Below are 16875 nucleotides of genomic sequence, written 5' to 3' on the forward strand. Positions count from 1 at the left end.
TCACACCATCTGTCAATCAAGGTTGGACTCCGGCCACCCATTAGTGCACACCTTGCCATTGGCTAATTTAAATCACTGTGGGTCATTATTGGCTCGAAGCACAGATGAGCAATGTATATAACATTAACGCACAGGAAATTCTCTCTCCACCTCGTGGCCCAAACCCCAGACATCTCTCTACGCCAGGTTGCTACCGTGGACATTTCTGGAAGTGTCGCAGGTAAGGTGTGCACTACACTGAAGCTGAGCCATGGTATTGCGATTGATTGCAGAGAGCCACACCCGTGAGGACAGGGAACTGGGTGTGTGTAAAGAGTCCCTATTTATAGGGTGTGTACTTGCGTGTCGGGTATAGGTTCACTATTGTCGGAGTCCAATTGAGGTCCGAGATGAACGTCTATATTGGTGCACAGGTGCTGATGTGCATAAGTGTATGCATCTGGATTGATGGCAGGTGTGCGGAATATGACGGGTTACAGGCAGCAAGAGTAGCAGCTCTTTGTGCAAAAAACTCGGAGATAATGACTGTGATTAGCAAATGAAAGAAAGTTTGTTGAATGTTGATGTTGACCATAATACTTATGGCAGGAGGGTTCCTTGTAGTTATGTTTTGGGGCATAGGATCACAAGGCATAGCAGCCCAAATAGACTATTCAGCCCATCGAGTCTGCCCGGCCATGAGCTGATCCATTCCCCCCCTCAGCCCCATTGCCTGGCCTTCTCCCCAGAACCTTTGATGCCCTGGCAAATCAAGGACCTATCAATTTCTACCTTAAATACCCCCCATGATCTTCCCTCCACAACCGCCCATGGCAACAAATTCCACGGATTTACCACACAGGACATCCAAGATCGTCGTCAAATGTCACAGAGCGGATCACCACATACCTTGGCAGGGAGTTTCCCATCAGCTTGGGGACACATTTCAACCAGCGTAATGTTGTCCATGTCAAGTGATGTCTGGAAGAGAGCAGATAGACCCTTTACTGAGGTTGTCGATCTCCAGAGGGTGATATTCTTCAGATCGGGGCAAATTAATCAACACGCCAAATTAAACCTTAAAGCTTACAGTTTTCTATGAAGCTTCATGAGATCCCCCACAGCTTTAATCTAATTTAAAAGTAGCAACATATTGCAACATTTGACTTCTCTGTTGCAAGCTCCTTGCAATGCAGGCTGCATTATCTGGCCTGACAATTCACCAGGGTTTCCATAAAATCGCATGTTGTCACCGTTAGCCTGGCTTTGTTGAAAGAACAATGCTTTAAAATTCTAGTGGACCCAAAAGGCTGAGGTTCAGAATCTCTATGCCCATCCATTTAAAGCTGGGTTTTGGAACAAGTTGTAACGGCAAGAGCCCCAGTTGCAAGAATTTTATCTGGTTAGTACAGTGGTTCTCACGTACTACTTTAAGTAATCCTTATGCCATCGGTGCTCTGTGATCAGTAAGGGATTGCTTAAGGTGGGATGTGAGTGGGAAGGGAAGGTTGAGAACCACTGCTCTAGACCCAATTGTTACTGAAATATTTTGCTTGAGAAAAATTGTCATTGGCCCATTTCCTTTGGCGTTATGAAACTATGCACATAACAAGTCAATGAGGGACGATTAAAACAGTGGTTTTCAAGCTTTTTCTTTCCACCCACATCCCACCTTAAGCGATCCCTTCCTCATCACAGAGAACCAATGGGATAGGGATTACTTAAAGTGGGATGTGAGTGGAAAGGAAAAGGTTGAGAACGACTGGGTCAGTGCATAAATATTACACTGGCAACGAACCGGGTTCGAATCCAGTGCTGTCTGTGTACGTTCTCCCCGTGTCTGCATGAGTTTCCTCTGGGTGTTCTGGTCTCCTCCAGCCCTTCAAAATGTACCGGGGGTTGTAGTTCAATTGATGTAATTGGGCGGTACGAGCTCATGGGCCAGAAGGGCCTGTTACCGTGCTGTATGTCTAAATTTTGTTTTAAAATGTAAAAATATTTAAAAAATTTAAATAGCAAGGAAATGAAACTGAGATTTTGCCTTGAAGGCATTTGGATTTCACTTTCACAACTGTTTATTGTTTTCCAAAATTTTATAACAAGCATCTGGGAAGGAAGAAGGGTAGAAGCAACAGGGCAATCCACAAGTCAAGGGTGGTGGTGGGGATTAGTGACAAGGGATTGGATGGGAGAGGGATTGAAATCACTGCCATGGGGTCTGAGGGGCTGGGAGAATCAGACATTGATCGGACCTGGCAGCATACGGATGACCCGTGGCAATAAATGTGTGTGGAGTGGAGGGAAAAAGAGAGCCAGAAGGATTTGTCATATGTAAAAGGACACATCTAGCAAGTTTCCCAACCCCATGTTCCACTGGGTACACCAAGTAGTCCCAGATTTGCCACTGAGATGTGCTCCCAGGACAATATATCCATCTGCAATTCTTCAGAGGGAAAGGTATTGTCACGTTAACTCTTGGCATGCTAATCATTTCAAAAGTGCGAGAAGCCAATAGAATTCATGGAGATAATCATTATCATATTTCCCTCTGGACAAAATCAATTTTAAATTACGTAAGACCAATGACATCCTTTGCAATGGCATTTCATAGTTCTGCCCGATATTTAGAGGTCAATAAATTATTCCCAGCTTGCTCATCAGGGTGGATTTTGGAGTCAGCTCCATCCACGGAGCTCATCGCCTGGTCTACGGTTCCCCTCTGAATCATCTTGATCGGCATTAGTCCACCAGAGGCAATTCCTCAAAATCAAGGACAAAGAAGTCTTGTGCTCCACCAGTCGTTTGGAATCCCTATAGAGGACATGCCCTACCGAGCTTTGGGCGGCCCGGTTGGCATAGTGGTTGGTGCGGCAACCAGGACCAGGATGAGGGTTCAAATCCTGCACCGTCTGTAAGGAGTTGGTATGTTCTCCCTGTGGGTTTTTCCCCCGGGAATCTTGGTTTCCTCCCACTGTTTGAAATGTCGGTTAATTGGAGGCACGGGCTCGTGGGCCAAAATAGCATGTTGCCGTGCTATACGTCTAAATTTAATTTTTAAAAAAATTAATCAGTCCAAAGACCACATGTACTTTCAATATTGTGAGTTATTATCTGTTCGATTAAAGTTTAAATTTCTTTCCCTATGATCTGAGCTGCAGAATTGCCGGGTGATGAGATAAATTGGGCTAATTTGAATCAGTCACTTTCTGCACATTCTTCCTGACTCACCGCTGGAAACATTATGGGCACAAAACTTCATTACTCAGTGAGAAACATGTTCCCTTTGATGTCTCCCCGCAATGGATCTTCAATCCATTTGTAACTTGATCTTTACTGAATGAGCTTGACTGTTGAGACATGATTGAACTCATTACCTTCTCGAAGATGCCCGAATCATTGCTTTTCAATTTTGATTGGTCTTCCGTGTCACTTTGTAGAGCTGAATCTTTGCTGAATTCACAGGAAACTTCTCTGCTGACAGGTTTTGAATTAATGGTGGAAATATCAGCCTCATTGTCAGTCCAGCCCTGAGGTCAAACAGTAGAAAATATTAAGATCCAAACATTGAATTTACAAGGAATTATTTTCCATGTACAATCCTCAGAATGTTGCCTGGGTCAAGCCTACATTTGATCTTAGCCAAAAGGCCGAGAAGCGATCCCTGTATCAAGCCAAGCCACACAAGACCTTCATGGGAAATTGTCCACATACATCTATTTATCTATTCCAAATGAAACTATTAAATAAAGATCAAGCAACTACATTGCTAGAAATCGGAAATTAAAACAGAAACACTTGTCATTCACTGTCAGGAAGGTGCCACAGCGACTGAACTTCCTGAGAAGACTGAGGCGGGTGAGGCTACTGGCCACCATTACATCAACCTTCCACAGGAGCTCAATCGAGAGCGTCCTGGCCGGCTGCATCACAGTGTGGGTACGGTTGCTGCAGAGAAATGGATGGGAGGTCAACCCATAAGAGTGGCAGAGAGGATCACTGGAATCTCCCTCGATGTTGGTGTCATATTTGTGGCCCGAAATGTGAAGTTAATAAAACATCGAACACAAGTTTTATCAGGTAAACTTCTCAGTGTCTTTATTCCCCAGTTTCCTTTGTTCTCCTGCTTGTGCTCTTATCTCTCTCTCTCATACCACGTGACATCCGGTACATCTCATACATATTCATTATCATGACATCCCTCCTTTAATCAGAAATAAACTTTACTTTCAATTACCAATATCCATCGGAAACCTACAATCATCGTAACTAATGGTAATACTATAACTCAACTACATAAAATTTACTTCCTACAGCACTCATACATGCACTTTATCATATAAGATTAAAATACTGTCCCAAAGTTCTTATTAAAACTATGGCACAAAGTCTTCGTATCGTTTGGGCGCTTTCCGGTTTCGTTTCGGCCTGCCTGCGATATTGTCGTCGCTTCTCGGTTGTTCACTCTCAGCATCGAAAATACTGCTCACCACAGCTTCAGGTGTTTCTGGCGCTCTAGTCACTTCATCAGGAGTGCTGGTAACTGCCTCTGGAACATCATCAGGTCTCTCAGTTTCAGCATCTCGTATTGGCCTTTCAACCCCTTCGCTCGATGTATCTCTGGACTGGTACCTTTTTGCACCTGATACATTTCTCTTATACAGGACTCCAGTTGGAGATTTGACTGTCACCATACTGCCACTTCTGGATACGACAGTATAGGGTTGATGGTAATAAGGTGTGTCTAGCTTACCACCAGTTTCATGCCTCACTAGAACATTATTTCCTGGCATGATGTCTGAGTACTTGGCTCCACGTTTCGAATCTGTGTACAGCTTTGCTGCACCTTTCTTTTCAGCATCGTGGTCCCTCATCTCCTGGTCGTCTCGGATTTCCTTTATTTCTGGCATTTTGGTGCGGATTTTTCTCCCAAAAAATGCTTCTGCAGGACTTTTTCCAGTGGTTGCATGAGGCGTTGCTCGATAGACAGCCACATAAGATAGCAATGCTTCTCGCCAATTTTGTCCTTCTGCGTGTGCAATCCTCAATCGTTTTTCAATGGACTGATTCTGTCTCTCTAGTTCCCCGTTGGCTTGCGGCCATTTCGGAGTTACTTTATGATGGTGGATACCTGTGGTCCTCATGTATTCCACAAATGTCTCTGAAATGAATTGTGGACCATTGTCAGAGTATAATGTAACAGGTAATCCATATCTTGCGAATATCTCTGCTAACGCTTGTATTGTTTTTTCAGTGGTTGTGGACTTCAACACCACGTACTCATAGTATCTGCTGTAGTAATCTATCACTACCATAATTGATTCACCCGTCGGTAAAGGTCCAAGAAAATCAACAGCTACGTTGATCCATGGTCCTGTAGGGAGTTGCGTACTCCGGATCGGTTCTGGCGGATTACTCCTACTTGTGATTTGACATCCGTGACAAGTTTTAACAAATCTCTCTGCGTCTTTATCACAACCTGGCCACCATACCTTGGTCCTGAGGTTTTGCTTGGTACCAACAAAACCTAGGTGTCCTTCATGCGCTAAGGATACGATCTTCGGTCTCAATCTTTGCGGTATCACCAATCTGCAACCTCTCAATACACACTGTCCGATGCAACAAAGTTCGTCTCTAATGGGAATGTAAGTCTTGTGAGTACACTTGTCCCATTCCCCCCCACCCCACCAATGGTTGAGGAGTAGGCAGGGCAGCGAGACATTGATGGTCCACCTATAGTCGTGCTCCCATGAAATTTCAGTATGGCTGCCCAATCTTTTTGAAAGTATCATATTTTTTTTTCCTTAGGTTGTAAGTGAATTTCTCCAGGGGAACACAGCTTTGCATTTCCGTGCGTAATGCTCAGGCAGAATATATTTTCCTTATAGGAAGCAGTGAAGATTAGGAGATCAAACCAGAAAGTGGGACCGAGATGGCTGGAGACCTTCCATTTAATTGAGAGGTGGAAACAGCACAAGGAGCCAAGATTACATTCAAGTTTACCTCTATCAAAAAAAGGCAGTGAACCGTTCAGGCCATTTGGGAAGGGGTGGCGTGGCCAGGGAAGGTAGATCATCATTCGGAGGGACCACTTAAGGAGAGCATCTCCAGGAGGAGTCAACAATGTGGACTTTAAACATTGAGGAAATTAATCAGTGAGGGAGAGGGACATAGAAGGGCGTTCAGTGCACGAGGGCAGAAAGGGAACTCTGGACAATGAATGAGGATTTTGGGATGCAAGGGCCAAACAATAACATGCCACTGCAATGGAGCCCCTCTGAGTGAAGTGAGACACTGGAGTGTGAGCGGTCTGGCTCAGTTTCTCGCAGGGGGCTGGATGCCATGGAATGGGACCAGAGCACGAGCTCATGCAGAGCGCCACAGTCCATGGCTGAGCTGGAAGAAAGCACGATGGCCCCAGATCAAACAAGTCGGTGGGCAGGTTGAATTGGTGAGGGGTGAAGTGGCTGAACTGGGTAGCATCTTTGCTGATGTGAAAACTAACCCCCTGGTCGTGGACGTGACCCAGGGGGGTAGCTGCAGATTAAGGAGAGGACGAGATCAACAACACTAGACATGAAGATTTTGCTTCCTGAACATTTTTGGGTGTATTTTATGGATTTTAGGCTGACGATCACAAAAAAGCACCCTAAACTTTTCCTACCATGTACCTCTTTTGAGATTATAACCTGTTTTTATGACTGGAAATCACTAGCATATTGCCCACAAAGCTAGCTGTTTTGGTCAGTCCAAGCAGGCCTGGGCCTGCACTAAATGCAGGTGCTATGCAAATGTGGTCTTAGGCCTGGGCATCCTTAGTCAGGATAGATGCAGACAGGCTTTAAAAGCAGCTCACATATACAGATGCTGTGCATTACATTGATTATAGATTGAACACATGTTGATGCCCATGTTCTTCAGCCAATAGCAGAGTGAATATACTAACAATAGTATCTTCAGGAAAATGAATGTGGCCACAGCTGCGCAACATACTGTTACATTTGTGGCAAGGATACGGTTAAGGCCCAAAGTTCGCCGCATGGCCGCATGTATTAACAAAGCCTGCAAGCTCTACTTCGGTTGTAAAATTGGTGAGCAAGGCAAACCCAGGGCTCCTCAAAAATTTCTGTGCAGTGTGTGCAGTCAACCGGAGAGCTTGGCTGAGAGGCACATTATGCGATTAAACATGCAAAATTCAATAAAAGTTCATCAAATGTTTCTCCAATATCCTATGTGATGCAGCAAATCTGAAATGATCTCTGCATTCAGCTTGAAGTTATCCATCATAATCCCATATTTTATTTCAGGAAGCCAAGCCTTTTGGAAATAAAAATGTTATCCAGCGTAATAGATTCCCTGGAAAGAGAAGGGATTGCTGGAAACTTTCATCTGAAAAGATCAAACAGAATAATGCAGAAAGCCACGGTGGACTGTCCGATACATTGATAGGCATGAGTGGCAAAGCATCAGACTCACAAGGAATCAATGTAATTGATGCAATAGTAACATGCATCGCTCTTGCATAACGTCGGAGCTTTTGCTTCTGAGAAAGGTTTTCATCTGCTGAGAATCGCGATGGGAATTCAGTAACGTGTTCACCTTTAATGGTCATGGGAGTGAGAATCCAAAAGTCATCGAGACTTTGAGTGCTTAAAAACAAAAGTGTTCTCATTAACATACACCCACGTGAACAAGGCAACTGCTGCTGGCTGCATTGTCAACAGAGGCTCCTCTGTCTGTTTAGGGAAGAAGACCGCTTTGACTTTGCATGACCGACTGCAGAGAAACAGTGAATTGATTGAAATGAGCCACGCAGCGAGGCAGCAGAGCGGTAAGCGAGGTTTAACAATGGAGTCAAGAGTTGGAGTCAAAAGTTTATGGAAACAACAATGTTCTTGCCACCAGAGTTGAGAGACAGTCTGGATTGTAATCAAGTAAAAACACAACGCTGGAGAAACTCAGCAGGTCAAACAGCGTACTTTATAGAACAAAGATAACGATACATCACCAATGTTTTGGACTTCTCAAGGTATGAGAAAAATGTCGGCAGACACCTGAACAAAATGGTAGAGTGGGGGCAGGAGAGGCGGGGGGGGGGGGGTTGGTGGAGGAAGTCTGCAAATTGACAGGGAAGGGAGAGCTGGAGAAAAGAAGACAAGAGGGCTAGGAAGAGAGGAAGAAAGGGGAAAAGACGGGCAGAAGCCAGAGAAGCCAATGTCAATGCTATCTGATTGGAGGGACTGGGCGATCGCTTCACTGAGCACCTTTGCTCTGTCCTCTGACGGGGATCTCCCAGTGGCAAACAATTCATTTCTGCGCCGCCACTCCCCCGCTGGCATATCTGTCCATGGCCTCACGTCCGGTCAAGCCAAGACCACCCATAAATCAGAGGATCAACACCTGATTTTGCAGGTGGGCACTCTCCAGCTGGATGGCACTAACGCAGACTTCTCCGATTTCTGCTAGCCCACTCCTCGTTCTCCCCTATCCCTCTATCCTCTTTCTTCCAGTTCTCCACCCTTCCCCCTCCATTCACAGAGCCATCCTGCCCCCCTTCCCCTTGTTTGCTGGTGTGCCATCCCTCCCATCTCCACCTCCTGCTCACACCTTGATGAAGGGCTCAAGCTCGAAACGTTGGTGATGTATCTTTATTTCTGCTATTTCTTCTTTGGCTTGGCTTCGCGGACGAAGATTTATGCAGGGGTAAATGTCCACAGCTGCAGGCTCGTTTGTGGCTGACGTCCGATGCGGGACAGGCAGACACGGTTGCAGCAGTTGCAGGGGAAAATTTGTTGGTTGGGGTTGGGTGTTGGGTTTTTCCTCCTTTGTCTTTTGTCAGTGAGGTGGGCTCTGCTATATGAAGGACAATATTTGACCTGTTGAGTTCCTCCAGCGTTGTGTTTTTATTTCAGTCACAGCGTCTGTCGTGTTTTATTCCTGGATTGTAACCATCCCTTTCTGCCAACCCAAACTTGCTTGTACAATTTGCACACACTTCACTTTTCTTTTACTTGAGAGGATACTTGCTTTCTTCTTCTCACTGCTTTGATGAACTCCACACGATACAACTCACTGATCTTTTCCAAACTCCCTGTCCTGTGACTTCCAGATTACTGTGGATGCTGTGTTGAAGCTGTCACGTTGTTGGAAGCTTCAACAGCTTCTGAAACTGTTATGTAAAATTCTGGCTGTTTCCCAATCCTCTTCAAGCTCTGTTTCATTTGAATATCGTTACTATGTGTATTGACTCAGAAAATTGAGTTAATTAAAATGGAAATTTTTTTTTCCACTTCTCAGGATCTGCGTGACTCCCATCGGGTGACTGTGGGCTCCTGCAGAGTGAATTCTGATCAATAGAGAAAATCACTTTGTCATTTCCAAGTAAATGACGTTGATGCAGTCAGGAAGAAGGCTCACCAGCAGCTATAATTTGTGAGGAGTTTGAGGGGATTCAGTCCGTCACCAAAGACTCTCAAAAACTTTCCCGAGTGTATCATGGGGTGCCTTGGTTGCATCACTTTCTGGTACAGAGATGCCAACGCTCAGGACAAGAAACATTTCCAGAGGGTTGTTAACACGGCATGTGATATCACACGGATCAGACTTCACTCCATCAAGGAAATCTACAAGAGGCGGTGTCTTAAAGAAAGCAGCCTCTCTCCTCAAGAACCCCCCACCACCCCAGCCATCGGGAAAAAGGTCCAGAAGCCCGAAGACGAGCCCTCAGCGGCACAAGGACAGCTTCCTCCCCTCTGCCATCAGATTCCTGAATGAATAATGAGCCACAGACACTGCCTTACTTTGACTTTTCGCACAATATTTTTAGTTATTTTTGCAAGTCGATTTATATGAATGTTTGCCCTGTGACGCTGCCAATAAAGCGATGAACTTCGTGGCTTGTTCAGGGCAATGAATTCTGATTCCAGATGATCACAACCACTCACTGACCAGAACGTGATTTTAACTTTGCATTAAAAGTGAAAAAATGGGAGCCCTGGAGCAAATCAGTGGCTCATCTTTACTTCACACCTTGCACAACCTCATCGTGTTCTAAATACAATGCGGAAAAATGCTGGAGGAATTCAGGCCTGGGCCTTTCTTCAAGGAACCTTTTAGGTTCAGGCCTGCATTTAGCTTTATCTCCTATAGATGCTGCCTGACCCCCAGCATTTTTGTGTGTTCACTGCATTCAGCAGACTTTGATGTCTCACTAAGTACAATGCAGCCTGCTTTGTTTGGTCACCATGGTGATACTGTGATGCAAAGCGTGCGATGTCGAATTATGGCAGAGCAAGGCCCCACAAATGACAATTAGTATCAGAAATGCTGGGCATGGGGGGGGGGGGGGGCCGGGGGTAAAAAAAAAAATCCCTTCCCTCTCAGAATTTGGTGACGTGGATTGTGTTCCATTTGCTGTGGACTTTGTCTTGTACACTGACAGTGACATGCAAAGCTCTGGTGCAGGATTTAAACCCGCAACCCCCTGCCCCTGAGAATATGAGCCAAAGTCGATACCTAGGATGAGAATGTACGTTGGAGGATGCAGGGGTCCTTTTCACGGTTCATCCCTAGCCCGACTGACAGGATGTTCCCGAGGACACAGAGACACACATCTAATGAAAGACACCCTTTGGTCTGCCCGACACCTCCTGGTCTCTCAGCTCACGGAGATGTCAGGGAAGGAACGCTGCCGACTAGCACATTCCAGGCTGCAGGAGGATGTGCTGAGGGACACACGGAGGTTTTGCTGCAGCCAATTAGTGGGTGAAGTGGGGAAGGGCCACAGTCCCATGATTCAGCCTTGAGGGGTTGAGGCTGAGGGCAAGTTCCTCAATCAACGGGGGGGGGGGGGGGGGCGGAGGGTAACAACAAGGTGCACAGCTGGATAGAAAGTAAACGTAAAATTGTATAGGGATGAAAATGTATGGATATGACGCTGACTTTGAATAGTTTTCTTTTATGTAAATAATTTACTTAAAATAAAGTTTATTTTTGGTTTAGAAAAAAGAATGACTGACTTTGTGCTATGTAGTAAACCAGTTGTAAGAAACCCTATAATATTGGGAATTAACCATTTGGTGTCCCTGTTTTCAGGGACTGGTTTTCTACCCAACCACCAGCTGGCAGGGCTAACCTTTTAGATGCTGGAGCTCACCAAAGACAGTGACAAGGAGACACAGGAGCTGCCCACCCCCCCCACCCCCCGAGGTCCGCAGAGCTGCCCCCTCCGAGTTTCCAGAACGGCACTCCCAGTGAGCTCTGACAGTACTGCCCCCCCCTCAACCCCCGCCAGCTGGTTTGTACCGTAGTTTACCCATTTGGAGTATAGTGATATTTTGTATACTTAATTTAAATGTAGACATACAGCATGGTAACAGGCCATTTCAGCCCACAAGTCTGTGCCACTCAACTAACACCCCATTAACCTACAACCCCCCCTGTGCATTTTGAATGGTGGGAGAAAATCGGAGCCCCTCCCCACCCTAGGGAAAAGCTGAGCAGACATGGGGAGAACGTACAAATTCCTTACGGACAGCGCGGGATTTGAACTTTAGATGGGATAGCTGGCGCTGTAACGGCATGGCGTGAACTTCTACCCCAACCATGCAATGGGAGGTTAAAAATGGCCGGAGTCCAAAGGGTTGTAACTACTCTGGTTGAGATGAAAGGAGTAAAACTAATAATGAGGGAGAGATCAACTCTGATCAAACTGTAATACGGAAGCGAGGGAAGGTTTGAAATATCGCCCTTCATCTCGAAGGATTTCAATTGCAAAGACCTTCCTTACCGACTCGCTGTCTGATACCGAGAGGCGACTCTTGGACCGTGTGTTGGCATTTGAATTTGACATTTGGCTGGTCATGGTAGAACGTCGAGTAGAAGAGTAGCTGCTTGCCAACTGGTAGTCTTTGTGAGATAGTCGCAGTAAACATCGAAGGAAAGGAATGTATTTCCCGATTGCCAGTCTGAAAGTAAAGAACACTGTTAGTGAGGCTGATTGTCCAATTGCTGCTGGTTCCAAACAGACTCTTAAAGGAGCCAAAAGTGGTTAATTTTAAAATCCCTGTGATTGTGGGGCCTGGGCACAAGATGGCGGCGCCTGTGCTCAGCAGCGACCTTGAGGGGTTACAGACTCTGGGGAAGCAAAGAGGGACACCATCTCTCGGTTGAGAAGGAGAAGCAGAGGAGATGACCCCATGGGGCCGGTGACTAGTGAGGGGCTCTGCTGCTGAAGGACATGGGCGGCAGGGCTGTTGGTGACTCTAAGCGAGGACCCCACGTAGGCTGTGGGCGCCTGGGGACTGCGATTAGGGAACTTGCACCAGGTTGCGGAGACTGACTTGAGATCCAGGCGGAAGGGGTACCAGAGGGTACAAGGACTTTTGAGGACATCCTGATCGTGTCAGAGGTTCAGATCTGGAGCTCGGGCTGCCAACAGCTTGAACTGAAAGCTGTCAGGCTGTGGAAGTGCTGGAGATGAATCCACAGACACTCAGTGACTATGGGTGGAATCTCTTTTGCTTCTCTTTCTCCGACTGTAAGGGTCACTTCTGCTGATGGTGAATTTTTGCCTTGCAGCACACTAAAGGAAATTTTGTGTAATATTACATCTGTTTTATTACATGACAATAAAGGAATCTTGAATTACACTGGAACGGAAAATCACCAACAGTGTTCATTAGCATCACCTCTTCTGAGCCATTGTTCCAAGTGGGATATTACCAAAACTTTCTCAAAGGGGCGAAGGTTTTGTTGAACAGAATAGTGTTGACCCTTCTTTGTCTGGAATGCCATCTCCTAGAAACTTTGTATTGAAGCATATTTCTTTGAGAGAGGCTCAAATTCCTGGGTGTCAACATCTTTGAGGATCTGTCCTGGAGCCCCCATGCTAATGCCATCAAGAAGAAGGCTCATCAGTGGCTATACTTTGTGAAGTGTTTGAGGAGATTTGGTACATCGCCGAAGACTCTTGAAAACTTCGACAGGTGGAGAGGATTCTGGCCTGTTGCATCACTGCCTGATATGGAGGTGCCAATGCTCAGGACAAGAAAAAATTCCAGAGGGTTATTAACTAGGCTTGTGTCATCGCAGGCACCAGACTTCACTCCATCGAGTACATCTATATGAGGTGGTGTCTTAAAAAAGCTGCCTCTATCCTCAAAGACCCCTCCCACCCAGGCCGTCCTCTTCACTCTGCTACCATTGTGAAGGAGGCACAGGAGCCTGAAGACGAGCCCTCAATGACCCAAGGACACCACCATCAGTTCCTGAATGATCAGTGAACCACAGACACTGCCTCGCTTTGACTTTTGCTTATTCTTGCCCAGTTTATTTTTATTGCTGTCAGATGGTTTATATCAATGTTTGTGCTGTGACGCTGATTCTGAGATATTTCCCCAAACCACGAGTTCATCTGCAACGTGATTGTGGGACATAAACCAAACGAGATCAGGGCCGAGGGGACTGCTTGGGATTTTACTAATTCCAGCTTTCAAATTTTTTTTTCACGTATTTGACATTTCAACCTAGGTACACCTGAATGTAAGTCTTCTCCATTAGAAGTTCAACCATCTCAATGCTATGATGGGCATATATTTATATTCATCGGATCCACTCATATCACTTTCACCGAATTACAAAGGGGGAATAAAAAGTTTACCTGTACTTCGGATGAGTGATAGCATAGATGATTGGGTTGTGTATGGCAGAGGCCTTGGCGATCACAGCAGGGACGGAGTTCATGTATGGTGTAAGGAAGCTGGCGTACCTGTAAAGACAGTGTAAATAAACCGGCAGTAACATTGCTTGCAGGAGTGAAGGATTCTGATGTTTGGCACTGTTCTCACAAGGAGAGCACACAGCATCTTCCAGCTACTCCCATCTGGGAAGAGATACAGGAGTACCAGAGCCACAACCCCCAGGCTAAGGCCTTCCCACAGGCAGTGAGAATGCCGAACGATTGAGTGAATCGATCGTTCTGACCCTCAGACGATATTTATTTTTTATCCATGTATATTTGCTCTGCATGTGTATTGTTGGCCCGTACGTGTGTTATGTCTGGCTGTGCGTGTTTTGCACCAAGGACAGTTTTGTTGAGTTTTCCTCGTGCAATCAGATGATAATGAACCATGGAGCAGGATTTCACCCGTCAAATGTGAATACAGTAGAAGTCCTGTGACGGAGTATTTAGAGATGGCTTGGGAGGAATTGTTCAAGCAGGTTGCACACAAACAGCTTCAAACACAGAATATTTGCAGGACTTTTTAAGAGTGCTTTTTGCTAAAGAGCAACAAAGTTGCAGCATACAGTGTGCCTGGGAACATGTGATTTTTGCAGGCAGGGAGAGAACAGTTTTGCTCTCAAAGAAGAAGGGTGTGAAAGAGGGAGAGAGAGGAGACAGAAATCAGTTCCAGAAGGACAAAGCATGCAAATTTTTGGAAGACTGCCTGATCAAAGGAGAAGACTGGCTATCTGAAAGGTGACCTGAAAGAAAGAGGATCATCTGGAGAACTCTGAAGGGGGCAAGTTTCGTCAGTAAGACTGATTGAGAAGGAATCAGTTGCAGATGTCTTGGAAAAGGAATCTCTCTCTGAAAACCAGAGAACCATTTGCCTGTTAAGCACGAAAGCTTGGTGAAGTTTATTCATGCCAACTTCTGTGAGAATTGCCTGCAACCAGTGAGATTGGACTGTGATCCAAAGAACTTTTCTAATCTCAAATATACATTACACACACCTGTGCTTAGTATTAGAGGGGGGATTAAGTAGGTTAAGTAATAAGTTAAGTTTAATTCTGTTTTCTTGTTCAAATATAATTAAAAACTACTTTTGTTTAAGTACCCCCATGTTGTGATGCATATCTATTGCTGCTGGTTTTTGGGGTCTTCGTAACAGTCCGAAAATCTGGATGCCAGAAATTCAGATCACCCGAGAATCCTGACTTCTCGAAAACTCTTGGCTTTTGTGTGCGTGCGTGCATTGATTGCATGTATTGTGTGCGTAAGGGCCACAGATGTACTCCCTGAGAATCCTGAAAATCCAGACAGTCTGGACATTTACTGTATTTAATCGATCTGTGCTTTTACACTCATTATTCCATTTTCTTTCTTGATGTATTGTGGAATTTTAATTTGTACTATTTGTAGTTGATATTATGTGTCCCTGTGTGTCTGCAGTAAATATGAATTTTGGGCACCTGTACATTGTTCTTATGTGTAAACATTGACAAGCCTACCCCAACATCCATAGCTGATCGATCCCAGATCTCCATTCTTCATTTTAAAAAATTAATATTTTTTTGTTTTTAATAAATTTTTATTTAGGCTTACAGCCAGAGCGCTGAGTAACCATCCACCCCAGGGAATTAGTCCCTTCCCTCCGGCAATAGGACAATGGAGGCCTGCGGTCATCAACCCTCACACTCCCCCTTTCCTAATCGGCTGGCGGGCCCGGGCACACTACTCACGGGGCCGCTCCACCGTCGCAGTCCCGGGTTCCGCTCGCTCGACCTGCCACCACCCCCGCAACCTCCAAGCCGCCCTGGCTGCCTCCCCTCGCGGGAACTCCCTCCAAGCCATGCCCGCCAATCACAAGAACTCTGCCCCCTCCCCCAAAATCCTGCCTCCCAGATCTCCACCCTCGAGCTAAAATTTACAGGGGCAATTAAACATCAGCAGAGAATGGGAATCCATTTCCGACTGATTCCAAAACTATATTATTAACACATCTCAAGAATTCTGGCAATGAATAAAGGAATTGTGTCAATCAGCGTACACACCCAGCAAAAGCAGTGAGGGCTACGATAGAATATGGAGACCAGGAGATGATATAAAGTAGAATGACGATCAACGCAATTTTGGCCATTTTCCACTCATTCTTTATCCGATGAAATTGTTTCCGGGATTCCTTGTGTGTGTTTCCTCCAATTTTCTCCACATCTCTGTTGAAATCAAGAATTTGTTTTGTTTGAAACAGAAGAATATTTTTTTCAAATTCTACACAGTTTATGTGCGGAATGTAGAATTCCCAACCAATGTTTTTCACGTTCCACTCTTTCGCCTTGCTTTTCTCCCCTGTCCACAAAATACATAATTTTATTTAAATTTAAACACGCAGGCCCTTTAGGCCCATGAGCCCATGCCGGCCAATTACACCCGATTGCCCTCAATCCCCGTGAGTTTTAAACGATGGGAGGAAACCAGAGCACCTGGAGGAAGCCCATGCAGACACAGGGGTCTCCCACATACCGAGGGTGTAGATCAATTGGGTGTAAATTGGGCATCACGGACTGGTGGGCCAAAATAGCCTGTAACTGTGCTGTATATCAAAATTTAAATTTAAAAACTGATCTGCATACTCCAAGACCCGGGACTCAACACCCCACTATGTAATTGGATCATGGATTTCCTCACCTCCAGACCACAATCAGTGAGGATTAGTAAGAACTTCTCCTCCACAATCTCCATCAGTACCGGAGCATCAGAGGGCTGCTCGACTCATTTTGTACCTACGACTCTGTCACTTGGTACAATAACACCAGTGAAAATGCCTTTATATCAAAAAAAGCATTTTGCTTTTACTGTTAATAATCAGTTTTTGAAGATATGGAATCAACTGGAGATTTAAAAAGTTGAAGATTGTTTTGAAGTGGGGAAATTTGTATCTTTTAATTGAATGAGGGAAAAGTTTGAGGTTCCTAGCAATACTTTTTTTTGTTATCATCAGGTAAAAGCTTTTTTAATGGAAAAGTTAGGCCATAGTTTACAATTACCTAGACAATCTGCTTTGGAGTTGTTACTTACTAAAGGAGAAACAAATTTATTTCAGAAATGTACAAGATATTACAAAATAAAATGTCTAAACCAAATATTCATAAATCAAGACTAAAATGGGAATCTGA

General features: G+C 45.1%; 1 protein-coding gene across 1 annotated transcript in view; it reads right to left on the bottom strand.

The window, feature by feature from the left end:
- Positions 1-858: 858 nt before the first annotated feature.
- opn4a (opsin 4a (melanopsin)) overlaps positions 859-16875 on the bottom strand; it is a 38861-nt gene continuing 22844 nt past the window's right edge. The window contains exons 5-9 of the mRNA XM_069888075.1: positions 15754-15915; positions 13637-13744; positions 11765-11942; positions 3354-3506; positions 859-960 (exon numbers count right to left, since the gene is read on the bottom strand). Coding sequence (XP_069744176.1) covers positions 859-960; positions 3354-3506; positions 11765-11942; positions 13637-13744; positions 15754-15915 — 703 coding nt within the window. The remainder of the gene's footprint in view (positions 961-3353; positions 3507-11764; positions 11943-13636; positions 13745-15753; positions 15916-16875) is intronic.

This window comes from Narcine bancroftii, chromosome 6 (genome assembly GCF_036971445.1).
Source record: "Narcine bancroftii isolate sNarBan1 chromosome 6, sNarBan1.hap1, whole genome shotgun sequence".
Lineage (NCBI taxonomy): Eukaryota > Metazoa > Chordata > Chondrichthyes > Torpediniformes > Narcinidae > Narcine > Narcine bancroftii.